Below are 23,269 nucleotides of genomic sequence, written 5' to 3'. Positions count from 1 at the left end.
GGACAACCATCTCTCTCAATCAGGCCTTTATTGTAGAGTGGCCAGACAGAAGCCACTCCTCAGTAAAAGGAACATGACAGCCTGCTTGGAGTTTGCCTAAAGGCACCTGAAGACACTCAGACCATGAGAAACAAGATTCTCTGGTCTGATGAATCCAAGATTGAACTCTTTGGCCTGAATGCAAAGCGTCACATCTGAAGGAAACCCGGCACCATCCCTACGGTGAAGCATGGTGGTGGCAACATCATGCTGTGGGGATGTTTTTCAGAGGCAGGGACTGGGAGACATGTCAGGATCGAGGGAAAGATTAACGGAGCACAGTACAGAGAGATTCTTGATGAAAACCTGCTCCAGAGTACTCAGGACCTCAGACTGGGACCAAGTGTTCACCTTCCAACAAGACAACGAACCTAAGCACACAGCCAAGACAACGCCGGCGTGTCCTTGAAGGGCCCAGCCAGAGCCCGGACTTGAACCCGTTCTAACATCTCTGGAGAGACCTGAAAATAGCTGTGCAGCGACGCTCCTCTTCTAACCTGACAGCGCTTGAGAGGATCTGCAGAGAAGAATGAGAGAAAATCCCCAAATACAGGTGTGCGAAGCTTGTACCGTCATACCCAAGACTCAAGGCTGTAATCGCTGCCAAAGGTGCTTCAACAAAGTACTGAGTAAAGGGTCTGAATACTTATAAATGTCATGTTTCCATTTATTACTTTTTATACATTTGCAAAAATGTCTAAAAACCTATTTTGCTTTGTCGTTATGGGGTATAGTGTGTAGATTGAAGAGCGAAAAAAGATTTAATCAATTTTAGAATTAGGCTATAACGTAACAACAACAAAAAAGTCAAGGGGTCTGAATACTTTCTGAATGCACTGAATATCTGGAAAACTGGCCCCAAGAGCATTGCTTATGTGTCCTTAGATGACTTCTCTCACATATCTTGTTTAGACTATTGAAGCCCAACCACCCCCATGATACCTTTCTCTCCCTGTCTCCTCTCCCCCTTTAGCGGTCCCAACAGTAAGCAGCGAGCACCGCGTCATGTGATGTGTAGTGTGTCTGTCGACCCTAAAGCCTTGACCTCTCATCCCTGACCCCGTGAGGTCACAGATGGTCCATATCTGGCCCGACCCAGGAGACTTCCTCCATCCTGATCCTCAACAACAGTCAGTGAGCAGTGTGTTGTTGGTGTGTGTGTTGTGTTCTGGCTGAACACTCCAGCGGCACCCTGACCACCTCCTAACACCACCCACCTCCTTGGGCATGCCTCAGGTACACCACTGATCTCTGGATATTCTGTGCCGTACTAAGAGTCGTTTTTTAGCTGTTTTATTTGAGTGAAGGTGATAAAATGGCTTTCCAACTTGAATATTGATATTAATTGACTGTCTAAATATCTTGTCCTGTAATTATACATGTACAACAGAGATTGTGATTCTGATACTGATTACAGACAATATATTTAGACAGAAGTTCTATTCTGTTTGTAATGATGCTAGTGAAAATGGTAACTCAGCAGAGTAATGTGTGTGTGTGTGTGTGTGTGTGTATGTGTGTGTGTGTGTGTGTGTGTGTCCTATAGCCGGGCATGAATGGGATGGAGCCTGCGTTTGGCGAGGCATATGGGAGCCGTGGCTGTCTCCTCAGCCCCTACCCCCTGGCTGTCTCCCCTCTAGGGGGCAGGACCGAATATGACCAGGTAACTAACTCACTAACTGCTTGTAATTGCTTCTAAGGTCCAGGCGTCTGACACATGAACAGGTGTTTATTATGTGTCAGTCTTGTCCTTGTAATCTGCTCTACTACCACACTACCTGGACTGCATGTTATTACACTGTTTATTACACTGTTATTACACTGTTATTACTATGTTCTATCAGTTAACAGACATGCCTGTTGTTTATTATGGTGATGTCACCACAGAGTTGTAATGAACAACACTCTATTTCTATGTCTGTAACATAGATCAATGTAAAGTAACGGCACATTCTAACCATGTCAACAATGAACAATCCTCCCTCCTTACCTCCCTCCCTCCCTCCGTCCTTACCCCCTTACCTCCTCCCTCCCTCCTTACCCCCTTACCCCCTCCCTCCCTCCCTCCCTACCCCCTTACCTCCTTACCTCCCTCCCTCCCTCCTTACCTCCCTCCCACCCTCCTTACCTCCCTCCCTCCCTCAGAGCGTGCTCCTGATGCTGGGCTCTCCAGCGACGCCCCGGAAACGGCCCTTCGAGTTGCTAAGCGACCTGGTGGACGACGGGGGCTTCGGCGAGGAGCTGCACGTGGAGCGCTGGGACGTGTCGGCGCTGGATGACATCACGCGGTACACCAAGCTGGGCCTCGGGGGGGAGCTGGCGAGCACAGAGGACGCCGTGCTGATGGGCCGTTGGAGCGGGACCCGGGAGGAAGAGGAGGAGGAGGAGGAGAGGAGGAAGAGGAAGGCACAGGCCATAGCTCAGCAGCAGACATCACATGTAACCACGATGATGGTAACACATCTCCACGGAAACGGCATCACGATGACCCCCGACCCCTGTCTAGGCCACGCCCAGAGAGGCAGGGTGGTCAGAGAGGAGGTGGGACTTGATGTTACCATGGCGATGGAAAGGGTGACAGAAAAAGGAGGACAGGATGGGGGGATGAGGGTTCCTACGGTGGAGGTGTACCAGGTGGCAGAGGAGGAGGAGGTTGCTGCAGCTGTGTTGGCAGCGGCTGAAGTCATTGCCGCAGTGACGGAGACGTCTGGGATTCTTCCGGGGGGGTCAGTGTTGGAACACAACTACTCTCTGACCCAGGGGGCTGATAGACCCTCGCCCTCCAGCCCCAGCTCTGAGACAGAGACAGAAGAGGAGGTAGAGGGGCAGGAGGAGGGAGAGAGGGAGGAGGAGGAGGAGGAGGAGGAGGAGAGGGAAGAGCAAGAAGAGGTATTGGTGGAGGAGGAAGAGGAGGAAGAGGAGGAGGAGGAGGAGGAGGAAGGGGAGGACGGAGCAGGGGATGAGACTGCGGTGGAAGCAGAACTGTCCAGCTCATCAGAAACAGAATTTGGTGAGTTCTGGATTAGGGAGTTCTGGAGTTTATAATGTCATCTTTGGGGCGGCAGCGTAGCCTAGTGGTTAGAGCGTTGGACTAGTAACTGAAAGGTTGCAAGATTGAATCCCCGAGCTGACAAGGTACAAATCTGTCATTCTTCTCCTGAACAAGGCAGTTAACACACTGTTCCTAGGCCGTCATTGAAAATAAGAATTTGTTCTTATTAACTGACTTTCCTAGTTAAATCAAATTAAACTAAATAAAAAATCTGGAATGTCTCAGAGCTTTGATATGAGTCATAGCTATGTCACTTTTTCTACTCTATTTTCTTCTGCGTATCTTCTGTCATTCCTGCAAATGTGAAAAGTTTTGGTTGAGCCAATCTCAGCCATTTGATATCAGACAGAGTAACTGATATGTGTTCATGAAACATCACTCTGCCTTGTTTTGGTGTCTATTGTCACACTCCTATTGTTGTATGGTGTGTGTGTGTTTGTCTGGTGGTGTGTGTGTGTTTTTGTGTTTGTCTGGTGGTGTGTGTGTTTGTCTGGCGGTGTGTGTGTGTGTGTGTGTGTGTGTGTGTGTGTGTGTGTGTGTGTGTGTGTGTGTGTTTGTCTGGCGGTGTGTGTGTGTTTGTCTGGCGGTGTGTGTGTGTTTGTCTGGCGGTGTGTGTGTGTCTTTGTCTGGCGGTGTGTGTGTGTGTTTGTCTGGCGGTGTGTGTGTGTGTTTGTCTGGCGGTGTGTGTGTGTGTTTGTCTGGCGGTGTGTGTGTGTCTTTGTCTGGCGGTGTGTGTGTGTGTTTGTCTGGCGGTGTGTGTGTGTTTGTCTGGCGGTGTGTGTGTGTTTGTCTGGCGGTGTGTGTGTGTGTGTGTGTGTGTTTGTCTGGCGGTGTGTGTGTGTGTTTGTCTGGCGGTGTGTGTGTGTGTTTGTCTGGCGGGTGTGTGTGTGTTTGTCTGGCGGTGTGTGTGTGTTTGTCTGGGGTGTGTGTGTGTGTGTGTGTGTGTGTGTGTGTGTGTGTGTGTGTGTGTTTGTCTGGCGGTGTGTGTGTGTGTGTGTGTGTTTGTCTGGCGGTGTGTGTGTGTGTGTGTGTGTGTTTGTCTGGCGGTGTGTGTGTGTGTGTGTGTGTTTGTCTGGCGGTGTGTGTGTGTGTGTGTGTGTGTTTGTCTGGCGGTGTGTGTGTGTGTGTGTTTGTCTGGTGTGTGTGTGTGTGTGTGTGTGTGTGTGTGTGTGTGTGTGTGTGTTTGTCTGGCGGAGTGTGTGTGTGTGTTTGTCTGGCGGAGTGTGTGTGTGTGTTTGTCTGGCAGAGTGTGTGTGTGTGTTTGTCTGGCGGTGTGTGTGTGTTTGTCTGGCGGTGTGTGTGTGTGTTTGTCTGGCGGTGTGTGTGTGTGTTTGTCTGGCGGAGTGTGTGTTTGTCTGGCGGTGTGTTTGTCTGGCGGTGTGTGTGTGTGTGTGTGTGTGTTTGTCTGGCGGTGTGTGTGTGTGTTTGTCTGGCGGTGTGTGTGTGTGTGTTTGTCTGGCGGTGTGTGTGTGTGTCTGTGTGTTTGTCTGGCGGTGTGTGTGTGTGTGTCTGTGTGTTTGTCTGGCGGTGTGTGTGTGTGTGTGTGTTTGTCTGGCGGTGTGTGTGTGTGTGTGTGTGTGTGTGTGTGTGTGTGTCTGGCGGTGTGTGTGTGTGTGTGTGTTTGTCTGGCGGTGTGTGTGTGTGTGTGTGTTTGTCTGGCAGTGTGTGTGTGTGTGTGTGTGTGTGTGTGTGTGTTTGTCTGGCGGAGTGTGTGTGTTTGTCTGGCGGAGTGTGTGTGTGTGTTTGTCTGGCGGAGTGTGTGTGTGTGTTTGTCTGGCGGAGTGTGTGTGTTTGTCTGGCGGTGTGTGTGTGTGTGTGTGTGTTTGTCTGGCGGTGTGTGTGTGTGTGTTTGTCTGGCGGTGTGTGTGTGTGTGCGGGTGTGTGTGTGTGTGTGTGTGTGTGTGTGTGTGTGTGTGTGTGTGTGTGTGTGTGTGTGTGTGTGTGTGTGTGTGTGTGTGTGGCGGAGGGTGTGTGTGTGTGTCTGGCGGAGGGTGTGTGTGTCTGGCGGAGGGTGTGTGTGTGTGTGTGTCTGGCGGAGGGTGTGTGTGTGTGTGTGTGTGTGTGTCTGGCGGAGGGTGTGTGTGTGTGTGTGTGTGTGTGTGTGTGTGTGTGTTTGTCTGGCGGAGGGTGTGTGTTTGTCTGGCGGAGTGTGTGTATGTGTGTGTGTGTGTGTGTGTTTGTCTGGCGGAGGGTGTGTATGTGTGTGTTTGTTTGTTTGGCGGAGGGTGTGTGTTTGTCTGGCGGAGTGTGTGTGTGTGTGTGTGTTTGTCTGGCGGAGTGTGTGTGTGTTTGTCTGGCGAGTGTGTGTGTGTGTGTGTGTGTGTGTGTGTGTGTGTGTGTGTGTGTGTGTGTGTGTGTGTGTGTGTTTGTCTGGCGGAGGGTGTGTGTGTGTGTGTGTTTGTCTGTCTGGCGGAGGGTGTGTGTGTGTTTGTCTGGCGGAGTGTGTGTGTGTGTTTGTCTGGCGGAGGGTGTGTGTGTGTGTGTGTGTGTGTGTGTGTGTGTGTGTGTGTGTGTGTGTGTGTGTGTGTGTGTGTGTGTGTGTGTGTTTGTCTGGCGGAGGGGTGTGTGTGTGTGTGTGTGTGTGTGTGTGTGTGTGTGTGTGTTTGTCTGGCGGAGGGTGTGTGTGTGTGTGTGTGTGTGTGTGTTTGTCTGGCAAATCAAATCATATTTTATTAGTCACATACACATGGTTAGCAGATGTTAATGCGAGTGTAACGAAATGCTTGTGCTTCTAGTTGCAACAATGCAGTAATATCTAACAAGTAACAATTTCACAACTACCTTTTACACACAAGTGTAAAGGAATGAATAAGTATATGTACATATAAATATATGAATGAGCGATGGCCGAACGGCATAGACAAGATGCAGTAGATGGTATAGAGTACAGTATATACATATGAGATGAGTAATGTAGGGTATGTAAACATTATATTAAGTGCCATTGTTTAAAGTGATTAGTGATACATTTATTACATCCAATTTTTAATTATTAAAGTGGCTAGAGATGAGTCAGTATGTTGGCAGCAGCCACTCAATGTTAGTGATGTCTGAGGGCCTTGAGATAGAAGCTGTTTTTCAGTCTCTCGGTTCCAGCTTTGATGCACCTGTACTGACCTCACCTTCTGGATGATAGCGGGGTGAACAGGCAGTGGCTCGGGTGGTTGTTGTCCTTGATGATCTTTTTGGCCTTCCTGTGACATCGGGTGGTGTAGGTGTCCTGGAGGGCAGGTATTTTGCCCCCAGTGATGCGTTGTGCAGACCTCACTACCCTCTGGAGAGCCCTGCGGTTGTGGGCGGAGCAGTTGCCGCACCAGGCAGTGATACAGCCTGACAGGATGCTCTCGATTGTGCATCTGTAAAAGTTTGTGTGTTTTTGGTGACAAGCCGAATTTCTTCAGCCTCCTGAGGTTCAAGAGGCGCTGCTGCACCTTCTTCACCACGCAGTCTGTGTGGGTGGACCATTTCTGTTTGTCCGTGTTGTGATCGCCGAGGAACTTAATTTTCCACCCTCTCCACTACTGTCCCGTCGATGTGCATAGGGGGCTGCTCCCTCTGCTGTTTCCTGAAGTCCACGATCATCTCCTTTGTTTTGTTGACGTTGAGTGTGAGGTTATTTTCCTGACATCACACTCCAAGGGCCCTCACCTCCTCCCTGTAGGCCGTCTCGTTGTTGTTGGTAATCAAGCCTACCACTGTAGTGTCGTCTGCACACTTGATGATTGAGTTGCATGGCCACGCAGTCGTGGGTGAACAGGGAGTACAGGAGAGGGCTCAGAACACACCCTTGTGGGGCCCCAGTGTTGAGGATCAGCAGGGTGGAGATGTTGTTTCCTACCCTTCACCACCTGGGGGCGGCCCGTCAGGAAGTCCAGGACCCAGTTGCACAGGGAGGGGTCGAGACCCAGAGTCTCGAGCTTAATGACGAGTTTGGAGGGTACTATGGTGTTAAATGCTGAGCTGTAATCAATGAACAGCATTCTTACATAGGTATTCCTCTTGTCCAGATGGGATACTGCAGTGTGCAGTGTGATGGCGATTGCATCGTCAGTGGACCCGTTGGGGCGGTAAGCGAATTGGAGTGGGTCTAGGGTGACAGGTAGGGTGGAGGTGATATGGTCCTTGACTAGTCTCTCAGAGTGTGTGTGTGTGTGTGTTTGTGTGTGTGTCCGGTGGTGTGTGTGTGTGTTATTCCCTCTATAAGTCAAGGTGGTTGAGACAGACTGGATGGCCCTGGTCCCCCCCCCCCCCCACACACACACACACACACACACACACACACACACACACACCAGCGTTACACCACGAGCTACATAACCAAGCAGTGAGGGCTCTGTCTGAGTCAGTCAGCCTCTAGTTGAAACAGCCAGGGTGTGAAGCCCAGTTTACAGGGAACAGGGACATGAGTGCTGACTGGAGGAATGTTGAGAGCACTGGAGTGGATGATGTACTGGGAATGAACCTGCTGCATATGCACATCTTCTTATTTGTTTGTGTGTGATTTATTTTTTTATAGAGGAGCATTTAGTTGTGTGGGCGCATATGTTAACATATTTTTCTATTCGGGGGGGCTGTGTGTGTGTGTCTACGTGTGTGTGTGTGTGTCTACGTGTGTGTGTCTGTGTGTATCATCTCTGACGTCCCTGTCCCTCTCCAGAGGTGGAACCAGAGCGGGGGTGTGGTCCAGGGGAACGGCCCCAGAAGAGAAGGTGTTTCTGGGAGTACCGCCACGCTCACGCACGGGACTCTGGGAGACAGAAGAAGACTGGAGGGGAGGTCCGATGGTCCCTCTCCTGGAGCTCTAGCACCCTACCTAGTACCCTATACCGCAGAGAGGGTAAGCACACTAGAACTACGTAGCGCACCTCTTGTAAACTACCTAGTACACTATCTAGAGAGGGTAGGCACCCTACCTCGTCACTTCTTCTTCTTCTGTGGTCGTTATAATGAACTTATTCTGAGTGCTTAGTGCTCCACAGCTGGTTTGTAACTCATCCCTCTCTCCTCAGGAAAGAAGGGAAGGCGTAAAGCGAGGAAGACGGACGCCAGCGACCTGACCCCTAACCCTGTGAAGCTCACAAACATCGGCGAACAGCTGCAGAAACTCAACGCCACCATAGATGGGATGGGTCCTGTTAACGACCTGCCTGTTGTGGCCAGGGCACGCTCCCGCAAAGAGAAGAACAAACTAGCTTCCAGGTACGGAGGGAGGAAGAGAAGTTTATTCGTTGTTCGGCCCACAGAACAACACCATCTCTATCTATCTATCTATCTATCTATCTATCTATCTATCTATCTATCTATCTATCTATCTATCTATCTATCTATCTATCTATCTATCTATCTATCTATCTATCTATCTATCTATCTATCTATCTATCTATCTATCTATCTATCTATCTATCTATCTATCTATCTGATGGAGTGTGTCCTGACAGTACTTGTGTGTTCACAGGGCCTGTCGGTTGAAGAAGAAAGCGCAGCACGAAGCCAACAAGATCAAGCTGTGGGGACTCAACCAGGAGTACGGTTAGTACCAACATGGCAACCCTAACCCTCCTCTCCCTTTCCTTCCTCTACCAAACCTGGCAACCCTAACCCTACTCTTCTTTTTCTTCCCCTACCAAACATGGCAACCCTAACCTTCCTCTCCCTTTCCTTCTTCTACCAAACCTGGCAACCCTAACCTTCCTCTCCCTTTCGTTCTTCTACTAAACCTGGCAACTCTAACCTTCCTCTCCCTTTCCTTCTTCTACCATACCTGGCAACCCTAACCTTCCTCTCCCTTTCCTTCCTCTACCAAACCTGGCAACCCTAACCTTCCTCTCCCTTTCGTTCTTCTACTAAACCTGGCATCCCTAACCTTCCTCTCCCTTTCCTTCTTCTACCAAACCTGGCAACCAAGGCCTCCTTTCCCTTGTCACTGACTGCTACCAATGTGCTATCGTGAGAATGATTATTGAGAGATCTCTTAATAACTAAATACATTCCAAAGGGCAGGTTTAACAGAGCAAATTAAATTAAATGTATCATCAATGAGACTATTAAGGCGTATGCAGCATTTGCAAAGTCATCAACAGCTATTGTTTCAATTCAACCTAGGGTTCAACTAAAAATAGACAATTCAATTGTTTGATTTCACTTTGTTTTTTCAAGTTAATCATTAATATGTTGGATTCACATCTCCATTTCAACCCAAAATCTAAGCTAAAGAATGCACTTTACATGAAGTTTGATTTGATTTAGTCTTATTGTTTAACTTTGATTCTTGGTTGAGATTGAGACGTGAATCCGACACAACAGTGATTCATTTGTAGACAAACTGGAATTAAAGCCAGACTCAGTCAGTGGCAAAGAAATCTACATCTCAACACAATTCAATATCACTTTTAGAATAGTTAACAAATGATATGTTGAATTCACATGTCCCACTAATCCAAAAACCTTTTTTAAGCCAGTGGCTCGGGTTAAACAATCCAAGCATTCGATACCCTTTAAATGTTGATATTTGGTAGCGTTATTACAGGTCAATACTAGTTCTGTACGACACTAAACATCCTAAAGTTAAAGCTGTCTGACAAACCAATGTAACAGTATTTATTCAGCCTTACAAGGAGTAACACTCATGGCCACATGTTGAGTTTAGCCTACAGTAAGTACACATGTCGTTTTATGGCATCGTAGAAAGCCTGCAGGTCTGTGGTCTGTTCACACCTGCTATAATAATCAGAACAGAATCTAAAAACAGCAGTGATCACCATCTGTAATCCAGGTCATTTGGTTGTGCTTTTAGATAAGGCAAAGTGATAACACGTTCATATCTGACTATCCCATTTCAACTTTTGTTGTGCGTTTTAAACGGTTGAAAGTGCAGTGACACACATTTAGATGACATCTTAACCAAAAATCAGACGTTGTTTTTCCATTGGAATTTGGCTTTTAGGCGGATTAAAACATAGTGATAACACTGGGATTTCCACTACTTCTGGCTGTCTTTTTGAGTGCAGGCGTTTCGGCCACTCATCTCTGCCTTGGCAAAATGTCAGTGTTCTCGTCGACCCGCGTGGCATTTTTGAGCGTAAGCTATGCCACCCGTTTTCAAGTCCATTTGCAAATTTTTCATGCATCTGACATGCGTTAATGATAAATAAGGGTGTAATATCCTACAGTTTTCTAGACATTTAGTTTTAATTCTGGTGATAGACTCTTGTTTTACCGATATGGAGCTCCCCCGCTATTTATTTTGCCGGGATGCCGTACTGCCTTTCACCCCCTAGTCTCAACCAAATATTACCCACATTTCCACGTTGAAATGACGTGGTGTGCCCATTGGGAAGCTACAGATGTAGGATCTTAATTTGAGTTTGCTACAGTGGAAAATAATCCTGCAACAACAGGAAATTTGAATTATTAGGTGGATTATAATTCCTTGTAGGGGTTGATACATTTTACATTAGGGCAAAATAAGTCTGACATTTTAAAGTGGAATTTACAAACTTTAGAAGCCTTTTTAAACCTTGAATACACTACAAGTTTTCATTTCCTGCTGTGCATGAAAATGATCAGCAACAAAAGACAGATCAAATGAAGATCCTACATCTGTAGGATTGTGCATACGCATAATGGTTTCTATGGTACAGCACCGTAGGGGAAAATAGAACAAAGACGCTCTTCCCCTCTGCTCCTCTCTGTAAAACAACACGCTCTGTGTATCAGGTAGAACTGATGGGAATGCAACACAGCACAACGCCTGTAGTGAAGCTCCCTCCCTCCCTCCCCCTAGTTGGACCTAACCCTCCTTTCCTTCTCCAGATGAACCTAGCAACCCTACCCTCCCCCAATCCAAACCTGGCAACTCAAAACCTCTTCTCCCCTTTCCTCTGCCCAAACCTGGCAACTTCCCCACCTCCCTCCCCTACCCAGTCCCATCCAAACCTGACAACCTCCCTCTGCTCTCCATCCTCTCCCCCAGTCAAATCTCCCCCTCCGCTTCCCCAGTCAAACCTGGCAACCCCGGGTTAACCTGTTGGAATCTCCCAAACAGCCCTTTTGTTGCAGGAATTCCAAACATTCCAGAAGGCGGGCCAACATTGCGCTGCCTGAACGGGCGGGGGCTTGTGATTGGGCCTTAGTGACGGATGGAGGGAAGGAGGGAAGGAAGGGGACTAACAGAGGTCTAGGAGCTGGAGGCTAGGCAGGAGTTTCACCTCATTTGCTCCCTCTCTTCATTTCCTCCCTCTCTCCCTTGCTCTCTCTCTCACCTCCCACCACCCCATAAACACACACACTCCCCTCTCTCTTCCTTCCTTTCTCTCGTTTTATATGTGTATACAAGCCTCATGTTTCCATGTGTATAAGCAGTGGACTGGGGAGTTCACTTCAAAATAACTGGAGCTGGGACACCTGCCAACTCTGGACAGCCTGACCTCCATTACTCTACAAAGTTGTGTGTGTGTGTGTGTGTGTGTGTGTGTGTGTGTGTGTCTGTGTGTTTAGTGTCTCCCAGAGAGCCTGTCCTTCGGAGGCAATAGAAGGAAATCTGGAGCGAAGGATGAAAGATGTGTGTGAAAAGAAAGAGAGGAGGGGTGGGCTGTGTCCCCTACAGGGAGATTATTATCTGTATTAAGGAGACAGAGAGCATTATGGGAACTGTAGTACATCATGCTATATTATCCATCTTCTAACTGCCTGCCAACTGAAGCCCATTCAAATAGAGCACATTGAGTTCATTATACTATGAACTGAATAGTATACTGCTACTTCAACAGATTTTGATGTTGTTTATTGTGTGTGTGTGTGTGTGTGTGTGTGTGTGTGTGTGTGTGTGTGTGTGTGTGTGTGTGTGTGTGTGTGTGTGTGTGTGTGTGTGTGTGTGTGTGTGTGTGTGTGTGTAGAGAACCTTTTGGGGGCGTTGCTGAGGATCAAGGAGGTGATTGGTCAACGGGTGGAGCGCAGCGGAGAAGAGGTGGACAAAGATGAACGAGGGATGACCCAGAGACTGGAGGATATACTGAAAGAGTCCAGTGGTGAGAGAGGGAGGGGGAGCGGGAAGGGAGGAGATTTTCTGGGAACTATATTTAACATTTTTAAATGTTTTATTGTTGGACATAAAAGACTGTAAAAACACCAGCCAAGTGTTTTTATTTTTGGAAATCTGTTCAAAAGTATTCCCACGTATAATAGAGAGGTATATTTATTTATTTAACTAGGCAAGTCGGTTAAGAACAAATTCTTATTTTCAATGAGGGCCTAGGAACAGTGGGTTAACCACTAACCTACCCTCATATCATAACACTACATACAGACATGTCTACCACTAACCTACCCTCATATCATAACACTACATACAGACGTCTACCACTAACCTACCCTCATATCATAACACTACATACAGACATGTCTACCACTAACCTACCTTCATATCATAACACTACATACAGACATGTGTTCAGGGACAGAACGACAGATTTGTACCTTGTCAGCTCGGGGATTCGATCTTGCAACCTCTCTGTTACTAGTCCAATGCTCTAACCACTAGGCTACGCTGCCGCCCCATATATGTGAAATGTAAGCCAGGATTGTGAGATGATTATGTTTTCGATAAATATTATCCACTACCGGTCAAAAGTTTCAGAACACCTACTCATTCAAGGGTTTTTCTTTATGTGTACTAGTTTTACATTGTAGAATAATAGTGAAGACATCAAAACTATGAAATAACACATATGGAATCATGTAGTAACCAAAAATGTGTTAAACAAATCAAAATATATTTAATATTCTTCAAATAGCCACCCTTTGCCTTGATGACAGCTTTGCACACTCTTGGCATTCTCTCAACCAGCTTCACCTGGAATGCTTTGACAACAGTCTTGAAGGAGTTTCCACATACGCTGAGCACTTGTTGGCTGCTTTTCCTTCACTCTGCGGTCCGACTCATCCCAAACCATCTCAATTGAGTTGAGGTCGGGGGATTGTGGAGGCCGGGGTCATCACTCTCCTTCTTGGTAAAATAGCCCTTACACAGCCTGGAGGTGTGTTGGGTCGTTGTCCTGTTGAAATACAAATGATAGTCCTTCTAAACCCAAACCAGATGGGATGGCGTATAGCCACAGAATGCTGTGGTAGCCTTGCTGGTTAAGTGTGCCTTGAATTCTAAATAAATCACAGACAGTGTCACCAGCAAAGCAACCCCACACCATAACACCTCCTCCTCCATGCCTTACGGTGGGAAATACACATGCGGAGATCATCCGTTCACCCACACTGTGTCTCACAAATTCACAGCGGTTGGAACCAAAATCTCAAATTTGGACTCCAGACCAAAGGACAAATTTCCACCGGTCTAATGTCCATTGCTCGTGTTTCTTGGTCCAAGCAAGTCTCTTCATATTATTGGTGTCCTTTAGTAGTGGTTTCTTTGCAGCAATTCGACCACGAAGGCCTTCTCCTCTGAACAGTTGGTTGAGATGTATCTGTTACTTGAACTTTGAATCATTTACTTGGGCTCCAATTTCTGAGGCTGGTAACTCTAATGAACTTATCCTCTGCAGCAGAGGTAACTCTGGGTCTTCCTTTCCTGTGGCAGTCCTCATGAGAGCCAGTGTCATCATAGCGCTTGATGGTTTTTGCGACTGCACTTGAAGAAAGTTTCAAAGTTCTTGACATTTTCCATATTGACTGACCTTCATGTCTTAAAGTAATGATGGACTGTTGTTTCTATTTGCTTATTTGAGTTGTTCTTTTCATAATATGGACTTGGTCTTTTACCAAATAGGGCTATCTTCTGTATACCACCCCTACCTTGTCACAACACAACTGATTGGCTGAAATGCATTAAGAAGGAAAGAAATTCCACAAATTCCAGTCCACAAATTATTTTTAATTATGTTCCGCCCCCTGACTATCCGCCTGCGGCTGAATCTAGTTGATGATCCCTGTATTAAAAGATCCAGCGGTGAGAGATGGAGGGGACGGGGGAAAGGAAGGGAGAGAGGAAGACGGAGGGAGGGGATGGGGGAAAGGAAGGGAGAGAGGGAGGGGACGGGGGAAAGGAAGGGAGAGAGGAAGATGGAGGGAGGGGATGGGGGAGAGGGAGGGAGGGAGGGGGACGGGGGAAAGGAAGGGAGAGAGGAAGACGGAGGGGAGGGGATGGGGGGAGGGAGGGAGGGAGGGGAGGGAGGGGGAAAGGAAGGGAAGGAGAGAGAGGGAGGGAGGGGACGGGGGAAAGGAAGGGAGAGAGGGAGAGGGAGGGAGGGGAGGGGAGAGGAGGGAGAGGGAGGGGACGGGGGAAAGGAAGGGAGAGAGGAAGATGGAGGGAGGGGACGGGGAAAGGAAGGGAGAGAGGAAGAGAGGGAGGGGACGGGGGGAAAGGAAGGGAGAGAGGAGGAGGAGAGGAGGGAGGGGACGGGGGAAAGGAAGGGAGAGAGGAGAGGAGGGGGGAGGGGGAAAGGAAGGGAGAGAGGAAGATGGAGGGAGGGGACGGAGGGAAAGGAAGGGAGAGAGGAAAATGGAGGGAGGGGACGGGGAAGGGAAGGGAGGAGGGAAGGACGGGAGAAAGGAAGGGAGAGGGATGGGGAAAGGAAGGGAGAGAGGAGGGACGGGGGAAAGGAAGGGAGAGAGGAAGATGGAGGGAGGGGACGGGGGAAAGGAAGGGAGAGAGGAGATGGAGGGAGGGGAGGGAAAGGAAGGGAGAGAGGAAAATGGAGGGAGGGGACGGGGAGAGGGAGGGAGGGGACGGGGAAAGGAAGGGAGAGAGGAAGATGGAGGGAGGGGATGGGGGAGAGAGGGAGGGGACGGGGGAAAGGAAGGGAGAGAGGAAGATGGAGGGAGGGGATGGGGAGAGAGGGAGGGGACGGGGGAAAGGAAGGGAGAGAGGAAGATGGAGGGAGGGGACGGAGGGAAAGGAAGGGAGAGAGGAAGACGGAGGGAGGGGACGGGGGAAAGAAGGGAGAGAGAGAGGGAGGGAGGGAGGGGACGGGGGAAAGGAAGGGAGAGAGGAAGAGGGAGGGAGGGGACGGGGGAAAGGAAGGGGAGAGAGGGAGGGAGGGGACGGGAGAGAGGGAGGGAGGGGACGGGGGAAAGGAAGGGAGAGAGGAAGATGGAGGGAGGGGACGGGGGAAAGAAGGGAGAGAGGGAGGGAGGGGACGGGGGAAAGGAAGGGAGAGAGGAAGATGGAGGGAGGGGACGGGGGAAAGGAAGGGAGAGAGGAAGACGGAGGGAGGGGACGGGGGAAAGAAGGGAGAGAGGGAGGGACGGGGGAAAGGAAGGGAGAGAGGAAGATGGAGGGAGGGGACGGGGGAAAGGAAGGGAGAGAGGAAGACGGAGGGAGGGGACGGAGGGAAAGGAAGGGAGAGAGGAAGATGGAGGGAGGGGACGGGAAAGAAGGGAGAGAGGAAGATGGAGGGAGGGGGACGGGGGAAAGGAAGGGAGAGAGATGGAGGGAGGGGACGGAGGGAAAGGGGGAGAGAGGAAGACGGAGGGAGGGGACGGGGGAAAGGAAGGGGAGAGGAAGATGGAGGGAGGGGACAGGGGGAAAGGAAGGGAGAGAGAGGGGGAGGGAGGGGAAAGGAAGGGAGAGAGGAAGATGGAGGGAGGGGAGGGGAAAAGGGAGGGAGGGGGACGGGGGAAAGGAAGGGAGAGAGGAAGATGGAGGGAGGGGACAGGGGGAAAGGGAGGGAGAGAGAGGAGGGAGGGGAGGGAGAGGGACGGGGGAAAGGAAGGGAGAGAGGAAGATGGAGGGAGGGAGAGGAAAATGGAGGGAGGGGACGGGGGGAAAGGAAGGAGAGAGGAAAATGAGAGGGGAGGGGGAAGAAGGAGAAGCGTAAAGACACAGAGTTCAACAGGGGGAAAGGACGTCTCTCTCTCTCCGTCTCTTCTCTTCTTCTGTATCTACAGTATCTCTATTCTAACCTCGCCATCTGTGTGTTCTCAGGTCCTCTAGTGGCTGGACGGACCAAAGAGTTTGTCCAGAGGATCCTGGAGGTGAGTGGAGGGGGGCTGACCAAGGCTGGGGCCAAGGGCAAAGACACACAGACCCCCCCTGGACCGGGAAAGGAGACGGCTGCCTAATGTACCCCCCATCACCCCTGACCCCCCCTGGACCGGGAGAGGGGACAGCTGCCTAATGTACCCCCTGGACCGGGAGAGGGGACAGCTGCCTAATGTACCCCCCATTACCCCTGACCCCCCCTGGACCGGGAAAGGAGACGGCTGCCTAATGGACTGGCCAACACCACCAGCTCTCCTCCGACACCCCGCGGACACAGCCACCCACTCCTACCGTCCCCCACTACACTCTGTCACCTGGAGAATAGGTGAATGGAGAAAGGGATGGAGAAAGAGAGAGAGAGGAGCAGATGGAGGAGGTGGGGGTTATAGGTCAACAGAGACTGAGGTTTGAGTTCAACCCTCCCCTCTGTTTCCTTCTGTCTCTTCAGTAGCGCTCTGTAACACACTCTTCTTACCTTCAGCTAATCACCAACACAGGCTAGCTGCTGACGGTGTGTGTGTGTGTGTGTGTGTGTGTGTGTGTGTGTGTGTGTGTAGTATGACTGTGTGTGGTTGGTTTAATCTCTCCCTTCTTCAGTAAACTGTATTGGTATCCCATTGTGCCTATATGAATAGACATTGCACTGTTTGTAGATGATAGAGAAGTTGGCAGGGTGTTGGCATGAGAGTAGGGCAGGAAGAGAAGTGGGAGGGACGGGGGAGGGTCATGTTCATTAGGCCACAATGTTCCTTGGAAGGTTCAGAAAGAAATAGACTGTATGGAACAGACGTGCATCTCTGACATTAGAGTAAGGAGTAATGTCTTCTCTATTCACAACATTGCTATCTGCAACATTTAGCAGGCTTGGGTACACCCTCCTGGAATAGACCCTGGTAGTAAAGATCAGTGGGATGAGCCTCTTTTGACCAGCGAGCGACGTAATTGGTGCTTACCACAGAGGGCATAAATGAGCACTTTGATTCGTAGCTGTATCCTGTCTATTCCCCTTTGAGAAACACCTGGGTCCAGTTCGTCAGGCACCAAACGTAACAAAAATGACTGAAACAGGGAAGATTACCTGAACTTCTCCAATAAGAAATGCAAATGTTTGTTTTTTCCATTGCAAAACTTCTTAAAACGTTTTGTTAGGTGCCCTAATGAACATGACCCTGAAAATGCAAGTTCCTTCTCTCAGAACGACCAGAGAACAGAGGATGAACTGTGATAACACCAAACATCAAAGCATCTGTAGCAGCTACGACTTGCGGAGCTTTCATCACAGAGTTAGAAGGAAGAACAATTCACTTTCAAAAAAGTAGCTATTAAATCCAACCGACCAAAGATGACAGGAACAGCTGACATTTCAGAGAACTGAAATGAAAGCTGAAGTGATCAGCTCTTACCCAACCCTCTCACTCCAACTACTACTGCCATTATCCAATCATTCAATCATCAATCTGAAGATGAAGTTGAATTGATTAACAACAACAAAAACGTTGATCGTTTTAATGTTTACCCTCACACATCCTTTATGAAAAGGATGCCTTTTGCTACCTGTATTATTGCCTGAAAGGTCGATTTGATACATCAATCAGACATCCATTAAATAACTGTTAACATTTAAATCTGAGAGGATTGTTGGGTAAGGCTAGCATATACAGGACATGCCCATAGAGATTAATAGAGGGCGCACTTCCCATAAAGTTAGGTGTTCTCTCTTTCCCATCTCTATGGAAGTGACTGAAAGCTCCTATCGGTCTGCCTTTAGCGCTACAGCATAACGCTGTCTGGGTGTTTGTGTTCAATATAAACCGAAAACAAAAAGGGATGCGTCTGTCCTCGACGCCTTCTCCACGCCTTCTGCTTCGTCTGACTCCTAATGTGAACCTGTAGTGCACCTTCCTTTCTTAAAGGCAACAAGAGTCAACAGCTATTGTGGTGGAGCATTTTTGTTACATTTGTCGTTAAAGTTGTTTGTGTTTTGTTGTTTGGTTTTACTCACAAAGCCATGCTCCCACAAAGTGGGGATGGTCTTTTAGCGACTAGAGAGTGTCTGAGTTCTGTTCTGCCCATAGAGTTAGAAAGAGGGCCTATCTTTTTTTTCTACCGCCCTCTTTCTAACTCTATGGTGCTGCCTTTGTTGGCCAAGCCAAAGGTGGTCTTGTAGCAGAAGTCCGACGTGATGCAGACCAGAGTACATTGTGTTTTAAAGGCCAGTGAGTTTCGTTGGTCACGCCAGTCACAAAACCTATTTGCACTGCGGTGGGTACAACCAAACACCTTCTAAAGAGTAACGTATCTGCACCTTTTTTTAAAACATGATTATTGATTGACAGCCTATTTGTTGTATTTGGTCTTGGTTTTCAGCAACAGAAACTGTTGTTGTCTGGGTCTGTAAATGGTGAATATGGTTTCTGGTTCAGTATACTATAGCATACAGTGCTTGGTGAAACGCAACTTCTCACCTGAGCAACAACATGGCAGAATCTTCTGCCAACGTTAAAAGGGCAATGTTGTGTTAACCTTGAAAGAGCAATGTTGTGCTGAAGTTGAAACATTGTGTTAAAGGTCCAATGCAGCCATTTTATCTTAATATCAAATCATTTCTGGGTGAAAATGAAGTACCCGACTGTGATTGTTTCCAGTTAAAATGGTCAAAAAGAAACAAAACAGAAATAGCTTCTTAGCAAAGAGCAATTTCTCAAGCAAGAATTTTGACAGACTGTTTGGGAGTGGTCTGAGTGGGGAAGGGAAAACTGAAAACTAGCTGTTATTGGCAGAGAGGTTTGGAACTCTCTTTCTTATTGGTCTATTAAGTAATTTGTGATGTCACCAGGCAGGCCAAAACTCCATCCCACCAAAACAGGCTGAAATTTCAGGCGGTCTTTTCAAACAGCACTTACAATAAAAGTGCATTATCATATTTTTCATAATTTTGACATATTAACCAAATCAAATGTTATTTGTCACGTGTGCCGAATACAACAGGTGTAGACCTTACTGTGAAATACTTTGCTCAGCAGTCTTATGGCTTGGGGAAGAAGCTGTTAAGGAGCCTTTTGGACCTAGACTTGGCGCTCCGGTACCGCTTGCCGTGCCATTCAGTGGAAATATACATAAAACACAGGAAATCAAATTTTTGTCTGCACTGGGCCTTTAACGTTGAAAGGGAAACGTTGTGTTAACATAGAAAGTGGAATGTTGTGTTCAAGTTGAAAGGCAAATGTTGTGTTTGAAGTGCCTACTAGAGCTATGAGCCACATAACCTACAGTACAGTATGCCTGAACAAAACAACCTAGCAATGAGCATACCTACCTGGCACAGACTGGTTGAATCAACGTTGTTTCCACTTCATTTCAATGAATTTATGTTGACCCAACGTGGAATAAACGTTGAATTGACATCTGTGCCCAGTGGGTATTTACCTAACGATGTACACAGTCAAAGCAACCAAACAAGAGAAGAAATAAATACATTCACGGAGGGACAATTTCAGAGGTGGGAGTGACGGATAGATCACCATGGCGATGTTAAGCAATACTGTTCTGTTTTGTTTTTTTTTCAAAGAGAACCAACCTTGAGAAACCCGGGCTGCGTTCCAGAGCCAATGTTCCATAAAAACATTCCATTCTCACCTATGGAAACTCCATCCTTTAGAACGCCCCACCAGCGGGCTAAAGGGTAATTTACCTTCAACTATTTGGCGCTCAGGTGCACTGGCTGCTGCTGCAGTGATGGTCCTCAAAACTGAGGTGCGAAGATACTTAGAAACACCAATGTCCTGTTTCAATACTTTTAAAAGACATCCTTCTCTTCCTTGACATTATCACTACTATGATTTTCAAGCAGTAGAAGGAATGAAGCATTTTTTAAAGTTTAAAACAGAGCAAGAGGAGAAAAAGGTGGTTATTACACAGTACAAAAACGAAAAACTCATATCAGGCTTCAATCTGGAACGTTTTTGTGTAACTTTGGTAGTCCTGAATGCAGCCCGGAGCACTGTAAGGGAACATGATGCCAAAGACAGATGGTGGCTGGATTAAAAGAAGATACACTGGAGAGGACGACCAAATGGACAGTCAGATCTGACATTACATTGAGGCACCTTTTACTAGGGGACAGACCTCTTCCAAATCGGCCAAAACAACACAATGCTCTCTGAATGTTTTTTTACATTACTCATAATGTGTATCATGATGAACTCACAAACACACGTTGTGATTTGAGCTCAGAGTGGTTAGTACGATAATCATCATCTCTTTTAGGGGTGAACAGGAACTTCCACGTAACTTACATTTTCCCATTGATTTCAATACATGACTAAGTGAAAATTCGACTCAAAGTAAAGTTTGGACTTTCTGTGTTCCAAATGTCCATACTAGCATACCACTGTACCATGTATTATGGAGCAATGTAGTGGGCAGACAGTGTTGTGTACCCAGTGGGCAAAAGCTGGTTGAAATAATAATTACAACTAGTTTATTACCAGAACTGGTTGTAATCTGGTCCTGATAAAGTCATTTCTATCATGTCTTTCGAGCTGGGTAGTATTGACATTAGAATGCAAGCCTTGGTTGATTGCCTCTCTCTGTGTTGGTAAAATGGTGGAGAGTGAGTGTTACTGTACTGTGGTTATATATTTCTCTCTCTCGGAGGCTTCTCTTCTCCACACACACACACACACACACACACACACACACACACACACACCGTGCCAGAACAGTCACACAATCTCTTCTCCGGCAGGAGCACTAGCACTGCCCTCCTGCTGCTTTCTGCAACAACAACTGTAGAAATAACTGTAACAAACTCACAAACTGTCGTTTTTTTCCTCCCACTTAGGCCTACACTAACTGGATTCGTTTTTTTTCTTCCTGTTCATGTACCGTTTCATGGGTTGTGTTTTGGGTTAACTTTGATGGAACGGGAGTGGCGGCGAGGTCTTGGCAAGGACACTCTCTCTCTCTACGCTCAGCTAGCATTCCTCCCACTCACTCTGCTTCTCAGAACACGGTTTATTTTTTACCTTGAATAGAGGGGGGTGCCAGGGGAAAGTAGTCGAGTCAGATCTCCACCTTCAGCCCGATTTGCCACCTGGCATATGGGGGGGGACAAGAAGCCAGCCATCTGGCCGATCACAGATTGGGTGCATCCGAACTGACTCCCTGTTCAAGATATAGTGCACTACTTTTCACCAGGGCGCTGGTCAAAAGTAGTCCCCTATAGGGAATAGTGTGCCATTTCAGACCAGCCATTTACCCAGCTCCCTGGTCTAACACAGCCTCACACTAAAGGGAAACTAAACGAGTCGGCCCTGACATACCGAAAGGGAGAGCTAGCCGATCCCAGAGACAGATCCTTCCCGATAATACTGCCTTTAGAAACCCAGTTCTAGAATGCCTTTGAGCAATCGACAACAAGGGCTGAATCCAGTTTGAACTGACAAACAAACGGTTCAACAACAAGTTTGAGCACTGTATTACTTATTACACATTTGTAGGATGCATTTTTCTGCCAAATGTCTAGGCCTATACTGTAGTATGTTATAACGAGGTTGACAACAATACAAAGTATTCTTGCTACTTTTTCCATGTTCATACCAGGAAGAATGGAGCATTGCCTCGTGTTCTAATCTAGTTGGTGTTCTGTAGGTGGAGAACACTATTCTCTCCATTCACTGTCTGAAATGGATGAAACTAAGGAAGGAGGTGAATTCCCCCTCCGCTCAATCAGTGTGTGTGTGTGTGTGTGTGTGTGTGAGAGAGCTGAAGAAGGCTTGTGTGTGCTTTGTTTAAAGCCTGAATGGCCTTGGATGTAAGATGACCCTGGTGGGACTACAGTGACCCCTCAGTGACTGGTCCTGAACTGAAGACTCTCACACACACACACACACACACACACACACACACACACACTACAGACTCACACATTGTCCTCCCAGAGACTGGAGGCCCTCTCCTGTTTCAAAGATGACGTGACGCCCCGAGACAGGAGAGACGGAGACTCTGGGTTTGTTACCCTAAACCCCATCAGGACTGTCAGACACACAGACAGACAGAGGAAGACAAACGATACCCAAACCAATGATTTTCTAACAGAGCAAAGTAAGAAGAGGAATGGACATTCTAGAACACAGATTCTAGAACACGAAGAGCTCTTTTGGAACTGCAAAGTCTCTTCTGGACTACAAACAGGACACATTCCAGAACACCATGTCATGTACAGCACCCCCATACCCCTTCAGAACTCCTCTACCCCCCCCCTCTGTTTTCAATAACCTACAATAATCACAATAGTACAATAAACGCTTTGGATGGGCAAAATACAGAATGAAATAAAAAAATAATAAAACCTAAAAGCAGCAAGAAAAAAAAGTACAAAGTGCCGTACAAATAGAAGCCTAATATTTTTGTTTTGTGTTTGTGTGAGTGTACTGTACACCATTATCATGTATATTTTAATATTTATATGCAGCTGTTGTATTAAAGTATATTTTTAAGAAAACACGTTGGTAAGGGTGCTCTTTTTGTTTCCCTAGATAAGAATTTGTTTGGACAGTGGCCCAATCTTCTTAAAGCTTCCCCTTCTTGTTTCCTTTCCTACATTCTTAGCAAACTGAGAGAAAGCAAAACACAAGAGTTTTATTCCAGATAATTCCGTCCCTGAAGAAAGTAAAATGGGGAGAGTCAGCCTTGGTCCGTTGGCACACACACCGACCTGCGCCCGTCTCTCGTACCAGGATGATATAAACACCCAGAATGCCCTGGAAAGTGCCAACTGCCAACCTCGGTTCATGTCAGGGCACATTGACATACGTTACCAAGACCTGCTAAACCAGCTCGGTCGTATACACTAGGCACCAAACAGAAGAAATGGAATGAAACGGAGGGACTACCTGAACTTGTTCAATAAGAAAACTTGGTTTTCCGTTGCAAAACCTTTTTGCTACCATGTGCACTAATGAATATGACCCTGGCCCTTAACGTATACCAAGAGAAAGTACCCAAAGAGAAGCAACATGTTTTAAAACATTGATTTATTTAAAACAGATGTTTGTTTTCCACATCCGAGTTATTTTTCCTCAATAAGAGACCGACAAGACAGTTAGGATTACGACCCAAATGGCACCCTATTTACAACATTGTGCAATACTTTTAACCCAAGCCCTATGGGACCTGCTCTAAAG

At 47.5% G+C, this 23,269-nt stretch overlaps 1 protein-coding gene across 6 annotated transcripts in view; it reads left to right on the top strand.

The window, feature by feature from the left end:
- The window catches only part of LOC106591223 (CREB3 regulatory factor), a 34,611-nt gene extending 12,024 nt beyond the window's left edge, over positions 1–22,587 (top strand). For all 6 annotated transcript variants that reach the window (XM_045690929.1, XM_045690928.1, XM_045690932.1 and 3 more), the window contains 8 exons: positions 1,013–1,275; positions 1,586–1,702; positions 2,185–3,049; positions 7,749–7,928; positions 8,101–8,290; positions 8,547–8,620; positions 11,986–12,117; positions 16,026–22,587. In XM_045690929.1, coding sequence (XP_045546885.1) covers positions 1,267–1,275; positions 1,586–1,702; positions 2,185–3,049; positions 7,749–7,928; positions 8,101–8,290; positions 8,547–8,620; positions 11,986–12,117; positions 16,026–16,162 — 1,704 coding nt within the window. In that variant the 5' untranslated portion in view covers positions 1,013–1,266 and the 3' untranslated portion in view covers positions 16,163–22,587. The remainder of the gene's footprint in view (positions 1–1,012; positions 1,276–1,585; positions 1,703–2,184; positions 3,050–7,748; positions 7,929–8,100; positions 8,291–8,546; positions 8,621–11,985; positions 12,118–16,025) is intronic.
- The last annotated feature ends 682 nt before the right edge of the window (positions 22,588–23,269 follow it).

Source organism: Salmo salar, chromosome ssa12 (genome assembly GCF_905237065.1).
Source record: "Salmo salar chromosome ssa12, Ssal_v3.1, whole genome shotgun sequence".
In the NCBI taxonomy this organism is placed as follows: Eukaryota; Metazoa; Chordata; class Actinopteri; order Salmoniformes; family Salmonidae; genus Salmo; species Salmo salar.
This window is presented reverse-complemented; position numbering and strand designations above follow the sequence as displayed.